Below are 19,665 nucleotides of genomic sequence, written 5' to 3'. Positions count from 1 at the left end.
TTATTAAGCAGGAGATAACATCATACTTTGTTACCTCTAAGACAGTCCTCCTTCTGTGCATCAGTTCAATTAACAGGTGATAATGCTAGCAAGTATCTCCTGTCAAGCTTTGCTGCAATATGAATCAAACCAATAAAGTCTCCCTTCATAAGAGAAAACTCTTGGCAGTAACCTTTGCATCTCCTTTTCACGGATCTAAGGTGGTCAAGTCCAACAACTATTTTCTTTTTTTTTTTCAGTTACTGATAAATCTTTCTTGAATTTCAACTCTGCCTTCTTAACCAGAAAGCCAGTTTTCCCCCTTCTTTTCTTGCCCTTGGTTAGGATAATTTGATGTTATGTCTCACCAGTAAGACGGCAATAGTTGTCTGTGAGCAAAGGAAGATGTCACTCTGACAGCTCAGTTGTGTTCATAAGTTTATTTTTAAACAATAATGAAATGGGGTTTTAAAAATTTGATTAATTTTTTTTGCTAAGTGTCTTTTAAGTATTTTAAAGATTTTCAAGATTTTCAAGATTCATTTTTACAGCTCCAGGAAGATGTAACAGAGGCAGTGCAGTTTGTGCCTGGTGTATTCCACTGACTGGTTTTTGGTGGTTGCAACACTTGGCACTGGGTCTTCAGCTTTACTCACCCAGGGTGTGGTGATGATGTGTGCTTTTTTGGCAGCAGATCCAGAAAATTAGGATGGCTTAGAATGAGCTGAGGAAAGGGAGTCCATTTTAAGAAATCTGGGCCTGTTGGGCAAGCCACTGAAAAATCTTAGGCCACCCAAATTGTCTAGCTTAGCAGCTTGATATTTTGACTTGAAGGAAAGTGTTTCTGTTGGGACCTGGCTCCAAGGGTCTAACACTGCATGAGGCTAATGCTTTCCCTGGGCTCACCAAGCTCAGTGGTCTTACCTTGGTGGCTTGTAAGTTTTCTCCACAATGGACTCATTTGGTTTCTTGTCTGGGGAATGAAAGGTTTCTTTTTCTGTCCTATTAAAACCTGTTCATGTTGTTTGCATTGCAGCAATACCTCAGAATCCTGCCTGTGATGTGATGGTGAAAGGTAGTGTACAAGGAAAGGGGAAGAGATGTTTGTTCAACATTAATAAAAAATTAATCAATATTAATCAAAAATAACAAAGGAGACACACTTGGTATTACTGGTGCTATTTTTTTAAGGAAGAAGCTGAGGCTCAGTGATATACCAGCTGGATTTTTCAAAGTGATTCAGCATTGGCCTAATTGTTCTATTTAAGATCCAGGTAGGTCAACAACAATTTCTTTTTTTGAAAACACCCGTTTGTGACCTGTCACACAAGCTCTGCTAAATGTAATGGTATGATCCTGTAAGCAATTAGCTGTGAATCTTTATAGTCTCTGTTAGGACTCAAACATCTCTCAGGCTGGCTGTAGAAGAACTTCCCCCCTTAATTAGCTGTTGACATGAGGTGACTTCCTGATATTCTGGGAACTGGTTCAGATTCAAATTGACTCTAGATTTCCCTGTAAAGGTCCTGGGCTATGTGTCTTGCCACATTTATGCCAAAGGAATTAGTGGCTAATTAGCTGACACAGGCTTACACTGGTATTCCTCATGCCTGTGGTCTGAAGGGGTTAGGGAAGAGAAAAAGATGCCTGAACAGTGTGTGAAGTGTTGAATGAACCTGGAAAGATCAGGTGACCTCAGACTGTTCCTGCAAAGAAAGATGCTGCTGGATGATCAGATCTACACAGTGTAGAGAGAGGCAGAGATAAAGGTTGTGGGCTACTGCTTTTTGAGACAAGGACTGGATTTGAAATTATGTTGCAACAAATCTGAAGGCAGGATTGCATATATTGGGAACAGCTGAGCCAATATTTGACTGATGATTTTTGGATGGCAAAACTGCCCAATTGCTTCAAGTGAGTGAGTAGGAGCTGCAAGATTTTATCTCTCCAAAACATATCAAAGGCATGTGGTATCATTTTAATGACATTTCTCAATAGTCTTTTGAAGCCAGAAGTCCTCCTTCATATATGTCATAATCAGAATAGTGCCTGAAGTAAAAATATAACCACCCCCACCCCGATCAGCTAGTGTGATCTCTTTCTCCAGTGAGTGATTTTGCACCTTTCATTCTCAGGAATTTAAGTTCAGATTGAAGGTCTTTCCTCCTTACAAATGGATGACACAAAAACTTTCAGACTTTTTTCTCTAACCTGTGTCCCCTGTCACCTTCTCCAAGAACGCTTTCTCAGGAAGTCCTTTGTTGCATCCTATGTGATTTTTTTTTTTTTTTTTTGACCTTATGTGATACAAAACATCAAGGATATTGTAGAGTATTGAAGGACAAGTATATTGAAGGTGTTGTATGTATAAACATGAAAATAAAATGCCAGCATATTAATGTGAAAGTTAGGTGGTTTTGTTTTTGTTTTTTAAATGCCAGACAGTTGCTTTTTGCAGGCCAAAAATGAATTTTTCAGAGACTGAAATATGATACCATGGGGAAGGAAGAGACGTTTTTAATCCATGGTAAATCTTCTTGTGTGCAGAGATTATTGAGTTTAGATCCATTGTTAACTGGAATTTGACTTGGACTGCTTACTCTCTTGATTGGCAAGATGAGGTCTGTTTAGGTTTTGTGGCTTATGGAATCATTTAAAAAAAAAAAAAGAAGAAAAAGGAAAACAAACTGAAAGGCTAGAGCCAGGGAAAATCCCCAGCTATAGGTCTGACACTGTATTTGTTTATTTGTTAATTTGCTTTATTTGTTAGTACTGAGTATTTCTTTCCTCATGTGACATCTGGCTATCATTTTGTAACACCTCTAGAATGTTTTCTGGATGTTTACCCTTCTTGTTATATACAAGGTGTTTAAATGGTGACCAACTCCCGTTGTCATCCCAAAGGTGGTACAAGGATACTTTTCTCTTGCAATAATATAAACTCCCCCATTAGTCATACATTTCTGTAGTCCTAGATTATCAGAAGGTGACAAAATGGTATATAAAGTAATTGTGGGATATTGGATGCAGCTGTTATTGCTACCTGCAACTTAACCTATTGCACTTAGATATACAATTATCTGAATATCATGTTGGGGAAACTAGTTCTTGCAGCAGGGTAATTTAGATGAATTTTGACTACCTCAGATGAGCAAGATATTTATATTTGCTCCACTTTGCCTTAATTAAGACACAGATACAAAATCATGTGCAAGTAAATGTGCACTACAAAGTAGATGGAGAGCAGAAGAAAATTGTATCTTCCTTTTTACTTTCCTTGTTATTGCTCAGAGCTTTAAAGAGACTGCTGTGTGTTCCCTCATCAGTAACACAGTCTCTCTAGTCTTTAAAAAGCAAAGTAAGAGTGTAAGTAGCATGTATATGAAGATCACTACTGGTTTTAAATTATTTACTCTGGAAATGTGATTGCTAAAAAGAGCCAATATATGGCTCTTCAGACTTTGAGTAATTTCACCCATGAATTTACTTACTGCATGCTTGATGGTTGTCTTTGAAATTTTCCTTGAATTGTAGAAGAACTAAGGAAAAATGCAAAAACCCCAACATGATGCTTAACCTTTGAAGTAGTAATCTTTTTTAAATCATAATCCTAGGGACACATGTCTACCTCTAAAAAGCCAGTGGGACAAACTACAAAACCATGATTTATTTTGAAGCAGATTGTGTATTCCTTAGAGACACCAGGGAATTAAGCCATCAACAGTTCAAATTTTCTCAGTGATGACAAGGACTTACTGTTACGGGTGTTATGAGAATTTAGTGTTTGGTTCTATTACGAACTTACTGCATGAACGAAAAATGGTTGAGATCATAATTCTTGACTTGCACAAAGCTTTTGAAGATACTATGTTCCAAAGTCTGCTTGTGTGGCTTGGATAAGCACTTGTTAAGGGAAGACAACGTTAGCTACAAAACTTGATGGTGGTCATGAGCAGGAGAGGAAGAATTGTTTAGGAACATATCAAATGGGAGCCACCTTTCTCAAAGGGGAGAGAGGGTCTTTGCTCAGGAGCTTGCGGGACTCATTGACAGGGCTTTAAACTAGATGTGAAGGGGGATGGGGAATATATCAGGCTTGCCTGTGACAAGCTGTGGGATGGTAAGCAACAGTTAGAGGGACGGGGTGCTACTGTGAGCCCTCAACCTGTTGTCCAGAGGCATGATGGGGACGCTGCAGCACAGTTGAAGTCTTGCAGAGATGAGCTGGGCGCTCCTGAGATAGAGCTCACAAGGAAACCTCCGTGAAACACCTCAAGGGAAACAAGGGATGTTCTGCTAAGAAGGTGACATGGCCAGCAGCACAGATGAAATGCCTCTACACGAATGCACGCAGCATGGGGAACAAACAGGAGGAGCTGGAAGCTGCTGTGCTACTAGAAAGCTATGGCCTGATTGTCATAACCAAAACTTGGTGGGACGAATCCCATGACTGGAATGTGGCTGTCGATGGCTACAGGCTGTTCAGAAGGCACAGGCAGGGAAGGAGGGGTGGAGGCGTTGCCCTCTACATAAAGAAATCGATACACTGTGAAGAGCTGTCCCTGAAGAATAGCCATGAGCAGGTCAAAAGATTATGGGTAAGAATCAGAGACAGAGACAACAAAGGCTGCCTGATCAAGGGGAGCCTACTGACAAAGCCTTCTTCCTCCAGCTCCGGGAGGCTTCACGCTTGTAGACTCTAATGCTGCTGGGAGACTTCAACCACCCTGACACTTGCTGGAAAAGCAACACGGTGAGCTGTAGGCAATCCAGGAGATTCCTGGAACGCATAGACGACAACTTCCTAAGCCAGGTAATAGACACCCCTGCCCGAGGGGACGTGATACTGGACCTGACGGTCACCAATGCAAGTGAGCTCATTGGTGACGTCAAGACTGGAGGCAGCCTGGGCTGCAGTGATCATGCGTTGGTGGAGTTCACGCTCCTGAGGGACATGGGAAAAGCGAGGAATACAGTCAGGACCCTAAATTTTAGAAAAGCAAACTTCCAGCTCTTCAAGGAGTTAGTCAGAAGGACCCCCTGGGAAACGGTCCTCAGGGACAGGGGAACAGAACAGAGCTGGCGGATCTTTAAGGACACCTTCCATAGAGCACAAGAGCTATCAGTCCACAAGTGCAAGAAATCAGGGAAGGAAGGGAAGAGACCAGCATGGCTGAGTTGAGACCTGCTGGTCACACTAAAGAGTAAGAGGGGACTGCACAGGCAGTGGAAGCAGGGACAGGTGTCCTGGGAAGAGTACAGGGAAGCTGCCTGGTTGTGTAGGAAGCAGGTCAGGAAGGCCAAGGAGCAGCTGGAACTGAATTTGGCAAGGGATGTAAAGAATAACAAGAAGGGCTTCTACAGGTATGTCAGCCAGAAAAGGAAAGTTAAAGAAAGTGTACCCCCCCGATGAACAAGAATGGCGACCTTGTATCAACAGATGAGGAGAAGGCTGAGGTACTCAACAACTTCTTTCCCTCAGTTTTCACTGGCAATCTCTCTCCTCACCGCTCCTGAATCGATGGACCAAAAGATGGGGACCAGGGGGGTCAATCCCCTCCCGCTGTAAGGGAAGATCAGGTTCGAGACCACCTGAGGAACCTGAATGTACACAAGTCTATGGGACCTGATGAGATGCATCCCAGAGTCCTGAGGGAACTGGCTGATGTGGTTGCCAAGCCACTCTCCATGATATTTGAAAAGTCATGGCAGACAGGTGAAGTCCCTGCTGACTTGAAGATGGGCAATGTTGTGTCGATTTTTAAAAAGGGAAGAAAGGAGGACCCTGGGAACTACTGACCTGTCAGCCTCACCTCTGTGCCTGGGAAGATCATGGAACAGACCCTCCTAGAAGCTATGCTCAAGCACATGGAGGACAGCCAGCATGGCTTCACCAAGGGCAAGTCCTGCCTGACCAACCTAATGGCTTTCTATGAAGGAGTGACTGCATCAGTGGACAAGGGAAAAGCAATGGATGTCATCTACTTGGACTTCTGTAAAGCCTTCTACACAGTCCCCCACAACATCCTTCTCTCTAAATTGGAGAGATATGGGTTTGATGGGTGGACTGCTTGGTGGATAAGGAATTGGCTGGATGGTCACATCCAGAGGGTGGTGGTCAATGGTTCAATGTCCAAATGGAGACCGGTGACAAGTGGAGTCCCTCAGGGGTCTGTACTAGGACTGGTGCTATTTAACATCTTCATCAATGACATAGACAGTGGGATCGAGTGCACCCTCAGCAAGTTTGCAGATGACACCAAGCTGAGTGGTGCGGTTGACATGCCAGAAGGACGAGATGTCATCCAAAGGGACCTGGACAAGCTGGAGAGGTGGGCCTGTGTGAACCTCATGAAGTTCAACAAGGCCAAGTGCAAGGTCCTGCACCTGGGACAGGGCAACCCCCAATATCAATACATGCTGGGGGATGAAGAGATTGAGAGCAGCCTTGCCAAGAAGGACTTGGGGGTGCTGGTAGATGAAAAGCTGGACACGAGCTGGCAATGTGTGCTTGCAGCCCAGAAAGCCAACCGTATCCTGGGCTGCATCCAAAGAAGTGTGGCCAGCAGGTCGAGGGAGGTGATTCTGCCCCTCTACTCTGCTCTGGTGAGACCTCACGTGGAGTCCTGCGTCCAGCTCTGGAGCCCTCAGCACAAGAAGGACATGGACGTGTTGGAGCGGGTCCAGAGGAGGGCCACAAAAATGATCCGAGGGCTGGAGCACCTCTCCTACAAGGACAGGCTGAGAGAGTTGGGGTTATTCAGCCTGGAGAAGAGAAGGCTGCGAGGAGACCTTATTGCGGCCTTCCGGTACTTAAAGGGGGCCTACAGGAAGGATGGGGAGAATCTTTTTAGCAAGGCCTGTTGTGACAGAACAAGGAAGAACGGATTTAAATAAAGAATAATAGATTTAGACTAGACATAAGAAAAAGCAATTTTTTACAATGAGGGTGGTGAAGCACCGGAACAGGTTGCCCAGAGAGGTAGCGGAGGCCCCATCCCTGGCAACATTCAAGGTCAGGTTGGCTGGGGCTCTGAGCAACCTGATCGAGTTAAAGCTGTCCCTGCTCACTGCAGGGGGGTTGGGCTAGATGACCTCTAGAGGTCCCTTCCAACCCAAAGCATTCTATGATTCTGTATGTTTTGGGTATGGCAATGATGACATTATTTTGAGAAAGGGAAAACATAATCTGAACACCAGGAAACCATTCAGTGGGCAAAATGCACTGACTCTGGAATAATGGTCTAAATTGTGAAGTGGTATCTTACGGATCTTAAAAGCGACGTGGGTAAGAGAATGTAATGTCAGGGAGTCTTGTCTTGGCTGTGAAACAGCTGAGAAGGTGTAAATGTATATAAGTACCTATATCTGCTGGGATAACTTGGGAAGTTGAGTTGGATAACCTACTCTCTTTCCTTTGATCGAGGATGTTTTACAGACATTTTTAATGAAAGCAGATTCCCACTTTAAATTTTAATACTGGAATTTTTCCAGGGAAGAATTCTTCTTTCCAAAGCTGGAAAGACTAGTTTTGTGAGAGTGCAAGTGATTCTCAGCTGTTACTGCTCCACTTATTTAACACAGATATAAAGTAATAAAGACAGAAGTTAAGGGAGATTTTTTGTCTTTGGGGTAGGGATGCTCATGTCCATTGGAAATACCTTTTTGGTTGTTCTTTCAAGGAGCATTTCAGATGGTGCAGGTTCATGTTTATGAGACATTTTCCTTTGATTCCATATCTATCAAGAAGGCTGTGCGAAGTGTGACTATGGAGAGAGCAGCAGGCTATTAAATAATTTAGATGGAAACCACTGCACATTTTGGATAAGACCTTCTGAAAAGTCATCACGTGCATCACACAGACATCAGCGTAGAAGGAAGCAACTTGTGTGAAAAAAGAGGATTTTACTCTAGCGACGTTCCTTGGACAACACCTCCTCTCTTCCTCTGTGCAGAATTGCTTTGATACTGACTTCCATGGCACAGAGGAGGGCATTTAGGTGGTATCCACTACAGTTTGCAAGGTTACTTTCTTTACCTGCATGAAGTGAATTCATCAATATGAATGAGATTGATTTAAAAATAATCACTTGGATCTTGTGATGCAAGAATGAGTACTAGCCGCCTCCTGTCATCAAGCAGAGAGGCTGGAAAGAGTGTGGCAGAGCCGGGTTCTGGTCTTGCACACTCCAAAATCTACCAGTCTGCATATATATGCTAATTTAGGGCTACTATAATACACTGCTCTTACAGGCAGTGAGTCATTGCACACTAGAGCGAAGAGGAATCGGGGAGCGTTTTGTGCCCCAGTGTTTCCCACAGGGTGTCTGCTGGGCCTGCTGCGAGAGCGAGCACACACAAGCTCTGAGGATGGGTGAAATGCTGTGCTCCCTGGGCCCACACAGGAAAGCACAGCCCTCTCTCCTGCCTCACCCTTCCACCCCCGAGTTTCGCCTACTGCTTATAGCTCCTCCCTTCCCTCTTGTTGCACTTAGAATCAAACTGCAAGATTTCTGGACATGCATTCGCTTTTTTTCTAGATATATGCTAAATGTCCAGGCAAAGAATACTGAGCTCGTGGCGAGGTCACTGAGTGTAGCACAGAGATGCCCAAAGTAGCTTCAGGGGAGCATGGGTCCTGCAGTCACTTAGCTGTGGCACTGCAATGGGGTCACTTACCTTGCTGAACTGTGTGCTGCTACGGGAAGACTGCTACAGGTATTTGAATTTGTGGTTTGGAAAGAAGCTGTTGAGATCTCTCTCCACCACCCTGCAGTATGATCGTGGCAGTGTAGAGATACTCTGAGAGCAGTGATTTAATTAGTCACAAGCACTTTGCTTGAGGGTTAGAGTTGTTGCATAAATGCAAACCTTTTTATTAGCAGTAGTATTTTCAAGAAAACAATCCCTGGGCAGAAAGGGGCTTCAGTGTCCCCCCCAAAATCACAGTAGATAGAAAAGAAATTGCTCTTTGTTCTGCTGACTCAGTTGAGGTGCTCTAATAGGCTGCAGGAAGCAGGGAGGGGACTGCCTAATGACTGTAAATAATAAAGGGGTGGGGCAGGAGAGCCTCATCATAAAATCCCTATTCCTCCACCCCTAATGTGCATGAGGAGTTCCTGCCAGCTGTACGACTTGGTATCTTTTAACATTGGACTTATATGCAACTGGGGCTGCAATGGGATCAAATTTAAGTTCAAATGAGGTAAGCAAAAGAAGCCAATAGCAAACATAAAGTGGGTAAAATTATCTGATATTCCGGTTAAGTTGATCACAGAGGAGAACAAGCTGTTTGAGGTGTAAAGGCAACCCATGGAAAGCGAGTTTGCTGTTCCTCAAATCTCGTGGTTGCAAGGATGGTTTTCCTAGTCTAGCCTTTTACAGAACCTCGTGGCATGTCTGCATTTTCAGGCTATGTTTTAGGGCTAACATCACTTACTATGCTTCCTTGAAAAAAAAAAACAAACTTCATGTCAAGGACATAAGAAGCTGACACAGAGTTGTGATGGGTTTGGTGGTCAGTAAAGCATCTAATGAGTGTCATTAATGAACATAGCTCTAAGTATGGCTTTGAATGTGAGATGTTTTTAAATGTAAGCTTAAAATAGGAGTTTAACATGTAGCTTAGTTTTCTTAACTTTGCCTTGTGTTGTTTTTCCTAGAATTTTACGGGCACCTCAGCACCAGCGGTGAGAACGGTAGGTAGTAATTAGCTGGCCCTTCATTAAATGCTGTCCAGTGCTGAATGTAGATCACCAGAAAAAATGTTAGGAATTCAATGGCTCGGGGGAAAACTGTACTGCAGTATTTACTGAACACTGAAAAGCTGAGCCTGCAACTTCAGCTCTGTAGATGAAATATTACCTTGGCTTTCAGTAAACTCTAGACTGTCTTCTGTTGGTGTCTGGTGCTTATGATGCTGTGAGTAGGTGTTGCACTGTATCTGGGCTGGTTTGTACTTCACCTATATCCATTTTTTTCTAATTCCTCCCTTTTTTGTGTTTTGATTTCTTTGGATGAAACACCCACTTGTCTTACAGGTTATTCCTTCATAAGAAGACTCTGTTTAAATGGGTCTTTCAGTTGTTCTTAGGGCTCTAGTATTCCTTGTAGTCTTTCGTTGCATTGTAATGATCTGTTGTAGAGTTTGCAATTCTCTGTGTAACATGGTGTTTAAAAACACAGCATCAGAACAGGTAAAACTGTGGAAGAAATGTGTTGTGTTCAGCCTCCTGACAAGCCCAATCTCATCAGCCCGGTAGGAGTGGGACCAGTGCCCAAACTTCTCTGAATGCAAAAAAAGAGCAACAAGGTGTTTTGTAAAGCCTGAACTGAGGATGAATTATTTGCACAGGCAAATGAAAACTCCCACAGCAATTAGCAGACGTTCATGTTAACAGGTATTAGCATAAAGGAAAATATATCAGATAAGCTGCTATGAGCTAGCGAATGGGAACAATGGCAGTGGCAACAGGATGAGGCTCTCTTCAGACATTTGCAGTGGGTTTGGGGCTGCCAATATCAGCTGCAACTCTCTGGGGATCTGTAGTCGGAAAGATGGGCTCTTGCCCCTTCTTCAAGTGACGTGGGGGTTTCCCAGCCAGGTTTGTTTTGGGCTTTGGTTCCACGTGGGCGATTGCAGTGATACAGAGATTCTCCCAAATGGTGGTAAATTTGGTCTGCCTCATGAAGGTTTGCTGTTCATGATCGTATCTGATGCCTGATTGTGCCCAAGAGCCACTTGCCTTCTCTGTTCAAAATGAAATGCTGTGGTAAAGCAAAGACTTTGCAGAGTTTCTTCAAAAAGCAGCTTTTAAAATTACGTTTAGGCCTCTGTGTATAGTCTTGCACCCCTAAGGAAGTATGCTAGGATCACAAAAAATGTTACATTTTGTCCTGTAAACTTAGCCTGTGTTTAGGGGATCAAGCTGGGTTTTTTTTATCCTTATTGCTTTTACATTGTTAGTAGGCCTCTAGGTGTGAGACCTGTAGAGTTCAGTGGCTTTAGATTGTGCCTTTTGTCTTTAGGGTATTTAGGGTGGCAGACCTGACCTGAAAATAGTACATAGAATTTAGGGTAGGACCCAGAGCCCCTTCTTTCTGCCCTGACTCTTTGAGGCTAACAGAGGCAAAAATCAGGAAGGACCTGAGCTTCCCCCATCGCCCCAAAGTTGGTATTTAAAATGATAAACATATAAGCATAATATATCTGAGTTGTTTTTTTGTTACTCAATGGCTCAGTTAAGGAAACCAGCTTTCATTATCAGAGTCAGTTTCAAGGCAACCCATGGGATGTGTGTGATGGAAACTTGAGTGGCCATTTTAATGGGGGAATATGTAAAAAATTTGGTGAGAAAATGTTGGTAGTGCCCTTGGGCTGATGGGCTAAAAAGTAATACTTTTTAGGTGACTGAAATTACTGTATCGTATTAAAATAATATAAGCTTGTGTGGTCTTAAGAAAAAGCCGTGTTGAACTGTGGAAATGCTTGATTTGATTTCTCTTCTAAAATTTGGATTTATTCTAAAGTGCAAGTCCAGCTATGGAGCTGTAAACAGAAGGAGAATAAAAATCATGTGAAAATGGCAGTCTGAAGCTACACAAGTTTTATATATCTCTTGGAAAGAAACAGGCCTTGAGTCACTGCTGCGCCATTTGTTTTTATTCTGGAACAACCCCAGTGACTTCTGACTTAATAAGACCCAGCTATGGGATATTTTAAAATGGATGAAATAAATACAAAAAATGTAGTTCAAGGAAAAGTGTTTCTTATGCATTTGACCTTGTCTGAGGTGGTAGACCTGGTAACATAATGAAATCCTGCCTGCCTTGAGGCTCCAAAACTCTTTGAAGCTAAAAGGTGCCACATACCTGACCCAGAAGCACGGCAATGATCTGTGTTTTAAAGTCCTGCCACTCTTTCTGACAGGTCTGTCTTTGTTGGTCTTCACCGTTTTTAAAGTAGCAGTGAGATTTCTCTTCCTTTTTAAAGAGACAGCTAAGGGAAGAGTGCTCCGCTCCAAATAGATCTCACACACTGTTTTACTTTGGTAATTGCCTTTTCTCTTGATGTAAATTGGGGATGTTTTATATGTTTCAATCCTCAAGAAAAAAAATTCTATAAAAGACTTTTGTAGAAGTATTAGCTTTGAATTTTACTGAAACAGAGCAATTTTAGAGCCCAGGTATGTAACTCTTACTCATATGGATGAGCGCTTGCATATATGAACACTCCCATTGACTTCCCTGGAACTAGATATGTAAGGATTGCACAAGTGCCACAGGACTTAATTGAACTTTTATCTGACGTAGGATAGTGTGACCAAGTCCTGCATTTGCAGTCTCATATATTTAAGTAGTTTCAACAGTGATTATTAAAATGCCTGGCTTGTGTTTCCGGTTTATGAGGTAACAATCATGTCTCAGATGAAATAAATACAGAAGCTGAAAGTCGAGGTGTGCATAATAACTGACCTCAGAGGCTTCTGGCCTCAGAACTTACCCAGCCTGCGATATGGTCATCATCACATTAAAGGGTAAGATGTGGAAGTCCTTGCCTATTACTAGCAGGTTATCCAGTTAAAGATATGCCCCTCAATAGCTTTTCTGTGTGACTTTGAGTAAATCACTGGCAGCTAAACTTGACAAAGCATTCAGGCACCTAAAAGTTAGGAGCTATAAGGTCTGACTTCCATGTCACTAGTATGGGAACAGACTACAATCCAGAGTGAAGCACTGAGGATTGATTTAATATGTTTGGAGAGTTAGATACACCAGAGTGGGAATTGTAACAGCTGAGCAGGGAACTGCATAAATAGGTACATCCAGCTAACAGGGACAGCTGAGCACAGAAACACTCTTAGATCCTATCTCTGTGTGCCACTTAGGGCTGCAGGGAGATACCACTAGCCACTTGAGATGCACAAAGTAGAGGTCTAGATGCTTGTTTTCAAAGAACTGAGCAAAGGTTATTCCTTTAAAATGGTGTCCAGCCTAGCGGTTATAGCACTTCCCTGGGATGGGAAACTTCTGCTGAAGTCCATCCTTCTATATTCAAGGGATGCAAGCCCCATCCTTCCTGGGTAAAGATATGCTCTGTCTCTTCTGCTGAAATAGCACTGCTGAGGACAAAAACATTTAGAATTTTTTGGGTGGGAAAGCAAGGACCAAGCATAAATGCAGCAAACATGTCAGTAGATTTGGCAAGGATAGAGAAGCCTTGGCCGTTGATCACTGTGCCTTCTGTGTTTTACCCAGTTCTACCTAATGCATATAGAAAAGCAGTTCTGGCAGTTCAACTATATAGTCTGGGCATGATGTCTTTTGGTTGCTTTTGATTGGAGACCATAATCTTTTCTTGTTTCCCCCAAAAGAACTAGTTTTTTTCTTTCAAGGTGTGTCTGTCCAGGTTCTCCTTTGTGGCCATGTTTGGGATAATGGAGCAGGTAGAGGTGTGATATACTCTGAGACAGCTGAAATGTCCCACAGATGACAATTCAGGTGCTTGCGAACTGTGCACCATGAAATTGTGCCCTGTGCTAGAATCTGGGCAGATTAAGATAATGTAGAACAAATGTGCCCATATCAGTGACTGCTCCGACCCTCCTGCTGCTGTCTCACTGACCTTCAACTCTGCGTCTTCGGGCCCCTTGCCAACCAAAGGGAAGCGCAAGAGGATATGCCAGGGATTACCCAGGCTGTTTTGTGGAGGCTGTTCTTCATCTCTGCTGCATTTTCAGAGGTGCCGAGGTTTTTGTTGGTGAGGACAAGGACCTGCTTCATTACAGTGTGTTAGCGTCCAATGTCACATCATGGTCCCAGTTGCTTAACACTTTGTCAAAGCATTGTAAAAAACTTCAGGATAGGCCTTGTGCTACAGCTGGAAAGACAAATAGTCCAGCAACAGGTATAGTGTGTAGGAAGGAAATAGTAGCAATGTACATTTTATTAGTTAACATCAGTACATAGTTTTTACTTTTGCTGCTTATTATTAATACAGGCACTTCAGATGCAAAGTAATAAAACCCATGAGTTTGTGTTAGGACACTGTATTAACTTTACTAGGGTATAGTATGTCTATGAATGCAGGAGTGAGAGGGTGTATGGGTAGAGTTAATATCTGTTCTTACAAACTGGTAGAGATAGAAAGATTAGACAAGTTTTTTGGGCACAAAACACCTGTTTCTGTTCTAAAACAGAATCAGTAGACTCAAAGCTAAATACCCATTTTAAGCAAGTGCTGAGAGAAATGGTATCTGTACATACATTGGTTTTAAAAGGAAAGATGGTACCTATGAAACAGAGGAGATGTTAGCGTGGGAGAGGAGAGAAAGATGTTAAGTAGTTACCTCCAAGGTGAAATGGGGAAAGAGTTAATTTATAGCCTGAGGAATATGAAGACATATTAGTATGAGCCATGGAAGTTATGAGGTATTATAGAATTAATATCTCTGAGCCCAAGGTATCTGATATCTAGTGGAGTTGTGAGTTAATTCCCAAGACCATCTCTGGAAGGAATTTTGTAGCTTTCTGCTGGGGATCAGGGCTAAAGGTCAGAGATGGATCAGAGTCTTCATGAGAAGTATCTTGTCACTGTCAGCTGCATTTCTGGCCTTTTAAGCTGTGCGTGAGGGCTTGTGCTGGTGCATGGTGGCCACTTAGCTCTACTTGCACACCTACTGTGACAGTGTTTAGTGTCCCAGAGACAGTCTGTTCTAGTGCAGGCGGTGGTGTGTAAGAGGTGAGGACACCCATGCGTGTGCTGTAGGGGTGTTTGTTGTGGTAAGAAGAGTGGTGTTGGAAAGAAGTGAGCTTTATCAAAACAAGCTCTCAGCACCTATTCTCAACTCATAAGTGGTTTTGAAATCTGTTGCTTCTATTTCAGACTTGAGAAGGGTTCTGTGCCAAAAATTTGTATAGTTTTTCCAACTGCTCCAGTTGATTTGATAAATGATACTGGCTCAACCTTAAAAACCTTTTTTTATCTACATCCTTAGAACTTTAGGGTTATAGTACTCTGTGACTATAGACTGTAATATTAATCTCAATGTCATCTTTTTTTTTTTCTTTTTTTTGAATGGTTATGCAGAGACCAGTATCTCCTTTCAACTTGCTCACTGTAAAAATACTAAGAGTGAGGAATGTCCGGAAGGCAGACTTACGTGAGTACTTCTACTATTGTTGGATGTTTCTTGTAATTCTTTAAAGAAAATATTTGGTCAATGTTACTGTTCTTAAATTGTGTCGGAATAAGAAGATATGTTGCTGCAAGTTTGCAAGAATTATTTTTATTGTGATGCTGAAGTGTTGTTTTGTGCTCTTAAGTGTAAAGAGGTGATGCAAGGTGATGCATTTGATCTCTTGCTTTCATACCTCCCTGTATGAGACATATTTACTACCCTTGTGACATCAGACTTAGCTGTGGATCAGAGGGCTGCTCTTTAAAGGATGAAAATTCTTGCACTTTTGAGTAAGAAACCTGAGTATTCCCTACAGAATTTCTGAACAGAAGAAAGGAGAAAACTGGTGATGCAAATGTAAAATCAGCAGTAGTAAGAAAGCCTATAACAAGCAGAAACATTCTATTACTTCTGCAGAATCTATAAATATGCAAGAAGAGATGATAAAATCCAGCATGTCTGGGAATTTATTTACCTAGAGAATGGAGCAATTTAAAAGTCAGACAAAATTAAACAGAACATTATGGTGAGAGTTTTAAAGGAGTTTAAGTGAGGGATAGTGAGGGGAAGTGAGAAAAGGCTATCTAGAACAGAGACTACAAGAGAAAAATGTCACAGCCAGATCACAGAACAAGAATTAATAGTGAGAAGAGACCAAGATAGAAGAAATATCTGCAGTAGGGAAGTCTACAGAGTCTGGTGATATCCAGCTGTGGAAGCCCTGTAACAATTCACCTTCTCTGCCTCTGCAGACTAGTGGGCATCAGCTTGTTGAACCAGTGTGGCAGCAAATGTAAAATGAAAATCCTCAGTGGAAGAATGAGCCTTGCAATAGGTGGAAAGTACAGTTTGCTCACTCTCCAGATGTGACACTGACTCACCCAGGGGAGGGACAGGTTTAATTCTCAATTTTAAAATTTCCAATTCATTGAAGAGCTTACTCACAGCTTCTGTTCCACAGATGTGGGTTCTCAATAGCCCAATTTCCTGGGTGCACTTTCAAAATGCAGCTATGCCACTGAGTCACTTTCATGGGGAAATTTGAATGGTGAAATGTCTGTATAAAGAAGCTGGGAAAGCTTGAAAGAAAAAGCCAAAATAAAGACAAAGAGAATAAGAAAATTCAAATTGAAAGACCACAAGAATATATTGGAAAGATGTAAAACAAAGAGGAGAAGTCCACAATATGTTCACCAAAATCTTGCTGAACATTGCTCAAAATTAAATTTCTTTTGGCACACTCAGAATTTCTAAGGAAACCAGCTGAAATTTTAGTTAATGTACCATATATTTTGAAATGTCAACTAATATAATGGGTCAAGAGTAGAGGCAAAACTGTCTTCTTATCTGAGGTTGGATTTTGTGGTTTCTGGCAGGAAGAATGTGGTTGGAACACGTGGAAGTTGTGCTTAACAACAGTATTTTTGAATGAATGACTACTATCAGAGAACATATCTCTGCTGCACTCAGTTGTGGTATTCTGGTTACTCCTGCATCTTCTGCAATGTAATACTACTGCGCTTATTTATCTTTTTCCTTTTATTTTTCAGCTTTAAAAAAATCTGCCATGATTTACTGAATGCCTTGTTTACTGTTTATGTCTTAATATTTTTTTATTCTAGAAATGACAGATGGCCAAGCTACTTTGTGATATTTACAGTGTCATTTTGAAAAAGGGATTTGGTTCATTAGAAAAAGTGAGAATACCTTATAAGATGCAAAGTTCTGGGTTTCTTAGAGATTAACGATCTATTTTAAGGTGCAGAAACACACACTTTATGGGCTTACAGTTGTATGCACTGACGTTTTATTTAACAAAACCCAGAGGTTCAAATGCCTAAGTGGTGATTTGCATCAACCAAATATGTGATCTGACCAGGCAGTCACTGCAATTGCATCTGCAAAACAGCATGCACAATTCCACTTGCATTTGTGTACTCCAGCAGGTTGCCTGCTTACACTTCAATTCATTGTGGCTGTCCTTCTCAGGAACGAATTGCTCACAGATGCTACTTACTACAGTGAATCGTACAGTCTTTCTTCACGAAGCCTGTTGGCATGTCTGCCACATCTTATTCCCTTATTTCCTTGTGTTCTGGTCTAAAGAACAGATGAATATCATTACCCCCTTGAGATGTGCTGAATTCAGAGCTTGGCCTTCCCAAGGCTTTGTTTAAAGTGTATCTGACAGAGAGATTTGAAAACTTTTCAGCGAGAGTATTTTCTCAACAGACAATTTGTTTGCTGAGGAAACTCAAATTATTGTGGAAAAAAAAATTCATTTTTTGTCTGTAGTGGGAAGGATATGTCAGGCAGGCTTTACATTTTCTGAGGCATTGAAAAGGCATTTGAGAATCCAAACATTTCAGTTGGTTTTCCTTGAAACCTTGGTATTTTCAACTATGGGAAAGTATCCCTTTTCTACCTGTTTGTAAAGGTAACAGTATGCTTCTTGTTACAATTTTGAGTTAGCATTTATTTCTTCCACTTTAGTTTTCCTGGTTTTCTGATTAAACTTTGGTGTGTCTCATTTCAATGGTATTTTTTCATATTTTCTTGTTAGTGAAGTGTTTGTGGTTAATTTATTGAAGTGAATCTTTCTTCTTGGTCTTTGATTCTCACATTCCTATTTATGAGTGAAAAATAAATATTCTTTAAAAGTCTTTCTCCTTAGCGTTGTTCCAGAGCAAGATAATTTTAATAGATTTGGGTGTAGGCCTGGAAATCTAGACTGTGTTTTGGACCCTGACAATGACTGCATTATGGGATCTTGGGCAAGTCATTCAAGTTTTCTCAATGTATTTATTTGCTTAATCCTTACATTGCCACTGTAAAGTAATTCATCAGTGTGTCTCAAGCTCTTTGAAAATGGAAGCTCTAGCATTAATCACCATTAACCATTTACATTTTCAGCTGCTTACACTTGTGCCTCTGCCAAATGTCTGATCGGTTGTGCTCTTCTGATCAGGTTTGGCTAAGGGAACTTTCTGGAAACACTTTCCTTCCCACTGTTGTTATCTGATTGTGCATTTTCAGTCATTTGCTGGTAGTGATAGCATGGTTAACTACACGATAAAAGCACAACGTGGGAGAAATATGGTTGGTAGAAAAATCTAAATCTGTAGTTGTTACTGAAAGATAAAGAGGAAATACATGAAGAAAATTGTACTTAATATGATGTAATGACACTGTTACAGGTTTTGAGCATGATGCAGGGATTGACTATGGGTTGAATTATTTGACCCCTTCTGACTCAGAAGGTTGCTGTAAGAACCAGATGACTGGTTGAGTATTGCTAATGTGAAATAGGGAGGGTATGTATTGCATTATAGGTGTGAGAGAAAGGCCATTGGTGCCTGTGTCAAGCTTCTGCAAGTCTCACTCCATGGTGGTCCTCCCCCCAGACATGGGGGGTCAGAATATGGAAGAAGCTTAATTCTTTGGTGACACTTACGGCTACCTTACCCAGACTTGAGTGATGGAAAGATTTTTCTAGTCTGCAGATACAGTGGTAGGAAGGAATAGGATGAATTGTAACTTAACCCTGCTGCTGAGACTGATTTTGTTTTCCAAAAGACCTGCTAGGAAAGACAGAACTTCTAAAAAAATTAATCAAATACATGAATGAATATGAAATTGGCATATTCTGATTTGTGATAAGGAAATCAAACTTTTCAGCTTTGATGGGGGAACGCTTTACTTTTTGGCAAAAAAAAAAAAATCTGTCATTCTTCATTTAAGCCAGCACTTTGATAAAGGCTTTCAACTAGTTAAGGTATCAAATTTGGGGAGAAAATGCTAGAAGACAGGTCTCTCTGCAGCCCAGATCGAAGGTTGTGAGGTGTGTTACCTGAGCAACGGAGGAACCATCCTAGAGCTGATGTGAGTGTGCGTGGCAGAGGGCATATACCAGTAGATATTCGTGTGTTTTGGTAACATTACCCTGCCCCAGTCATTTGGATAGTCATAAATATAAAGCTAAATGCAGCACAGATAGGTGTGCTTGTACTGCATGTGGAGTACACTGCTATTTCGAATAAAACTTTATATTGGGAATGAACATGGCAAATATGTGAGGATGTTTCTGTTTTCCTGTGAACACTTCATTGTATTGTTTACTCTTCACCCTGTATATTTTAGGAAGAAATCCCCTACTGTGTTATCATTACGGTTAAACGTGCACAGTGCAGTAATTCTTTCTCTGGATACGTTATCACTCTGCTCATCTTCTTGTTATACAGTCACCCTTTCAGATTGTTACGTGACACTGTGGTTGCCTACTGCCTCAACTGAGAAGGTTCGGACCAGAACCATCAGAAACAGCAAAAACCCCGTCTGGAATGAAGCTTTCTGCTATAAGATTGACCGCCGAGTCAAGGTAGTGAAAATAAATGGGTTTCACCATTTGTTGTCTGCAGATAGTCAGTAGATTATGCAAAACTACAATAAACCAATAAGTATATAGCTAGTTTCCAAACACTGGAGGTGTTAAAGATTCCTCGGAAAA

General features: G+C 41.6%; 1 protein-coding gene across 1 annotated transcript in view; it reads left to right on the top strand.

The window, feature by feature from the left end:
- The first annotated feature begins 9,157 nt into the window (after positions 1 to 9,157).
- The window catches only part of LOC104029349 (cytosolic phospholipase A2 epsilon), a 33,480-nt gene continuing 22,972 nt past the window's right edge, over positions 9,158 to 19,665 (top strand). The window contains exons 1-4 of the mRNA XM_075713150.1: positions 9,158 to 9,184; positions 9,642 to 9,677; positions 15,068 to 15,140; positions 19,400 to 19,536. Of these exons, the coding sequence (XP_075569265.1) occupies positions 9,158 to 9,184; positions 9,642 to 9,677; positions 15,068 to 15,140; positions 19,400 to 19,536 (273 nt within the window). The remainder of the gene's footprint in view (positions 9,185 to 9,641; positions 9,678 to 15,067; positions 15,141 to 19,399; positions 19,537 to 19,665) is intronic.

This window comes from Pelecanus crispus, chromosome 6 (genome assembly GCF_030463565.1).
Source record: "Pelecanus crispus isolate bPelCri1 chromosome 6, bPelCri1.pri, whole genome shotgun sequence".
NCBI classification, from domain to species: domain Eukaryota; kingdom Metazoa; phylum Chordata; class Aves; order Pelecaniformes; family Pelecanidae; genus Pelecanus; species Pelecanus crispus.
The sequence above is the reverse complement of the archived record's forward strand: the minus strand, read 5'-3'. Positions and strand labels throughout refer to the sequence as shown.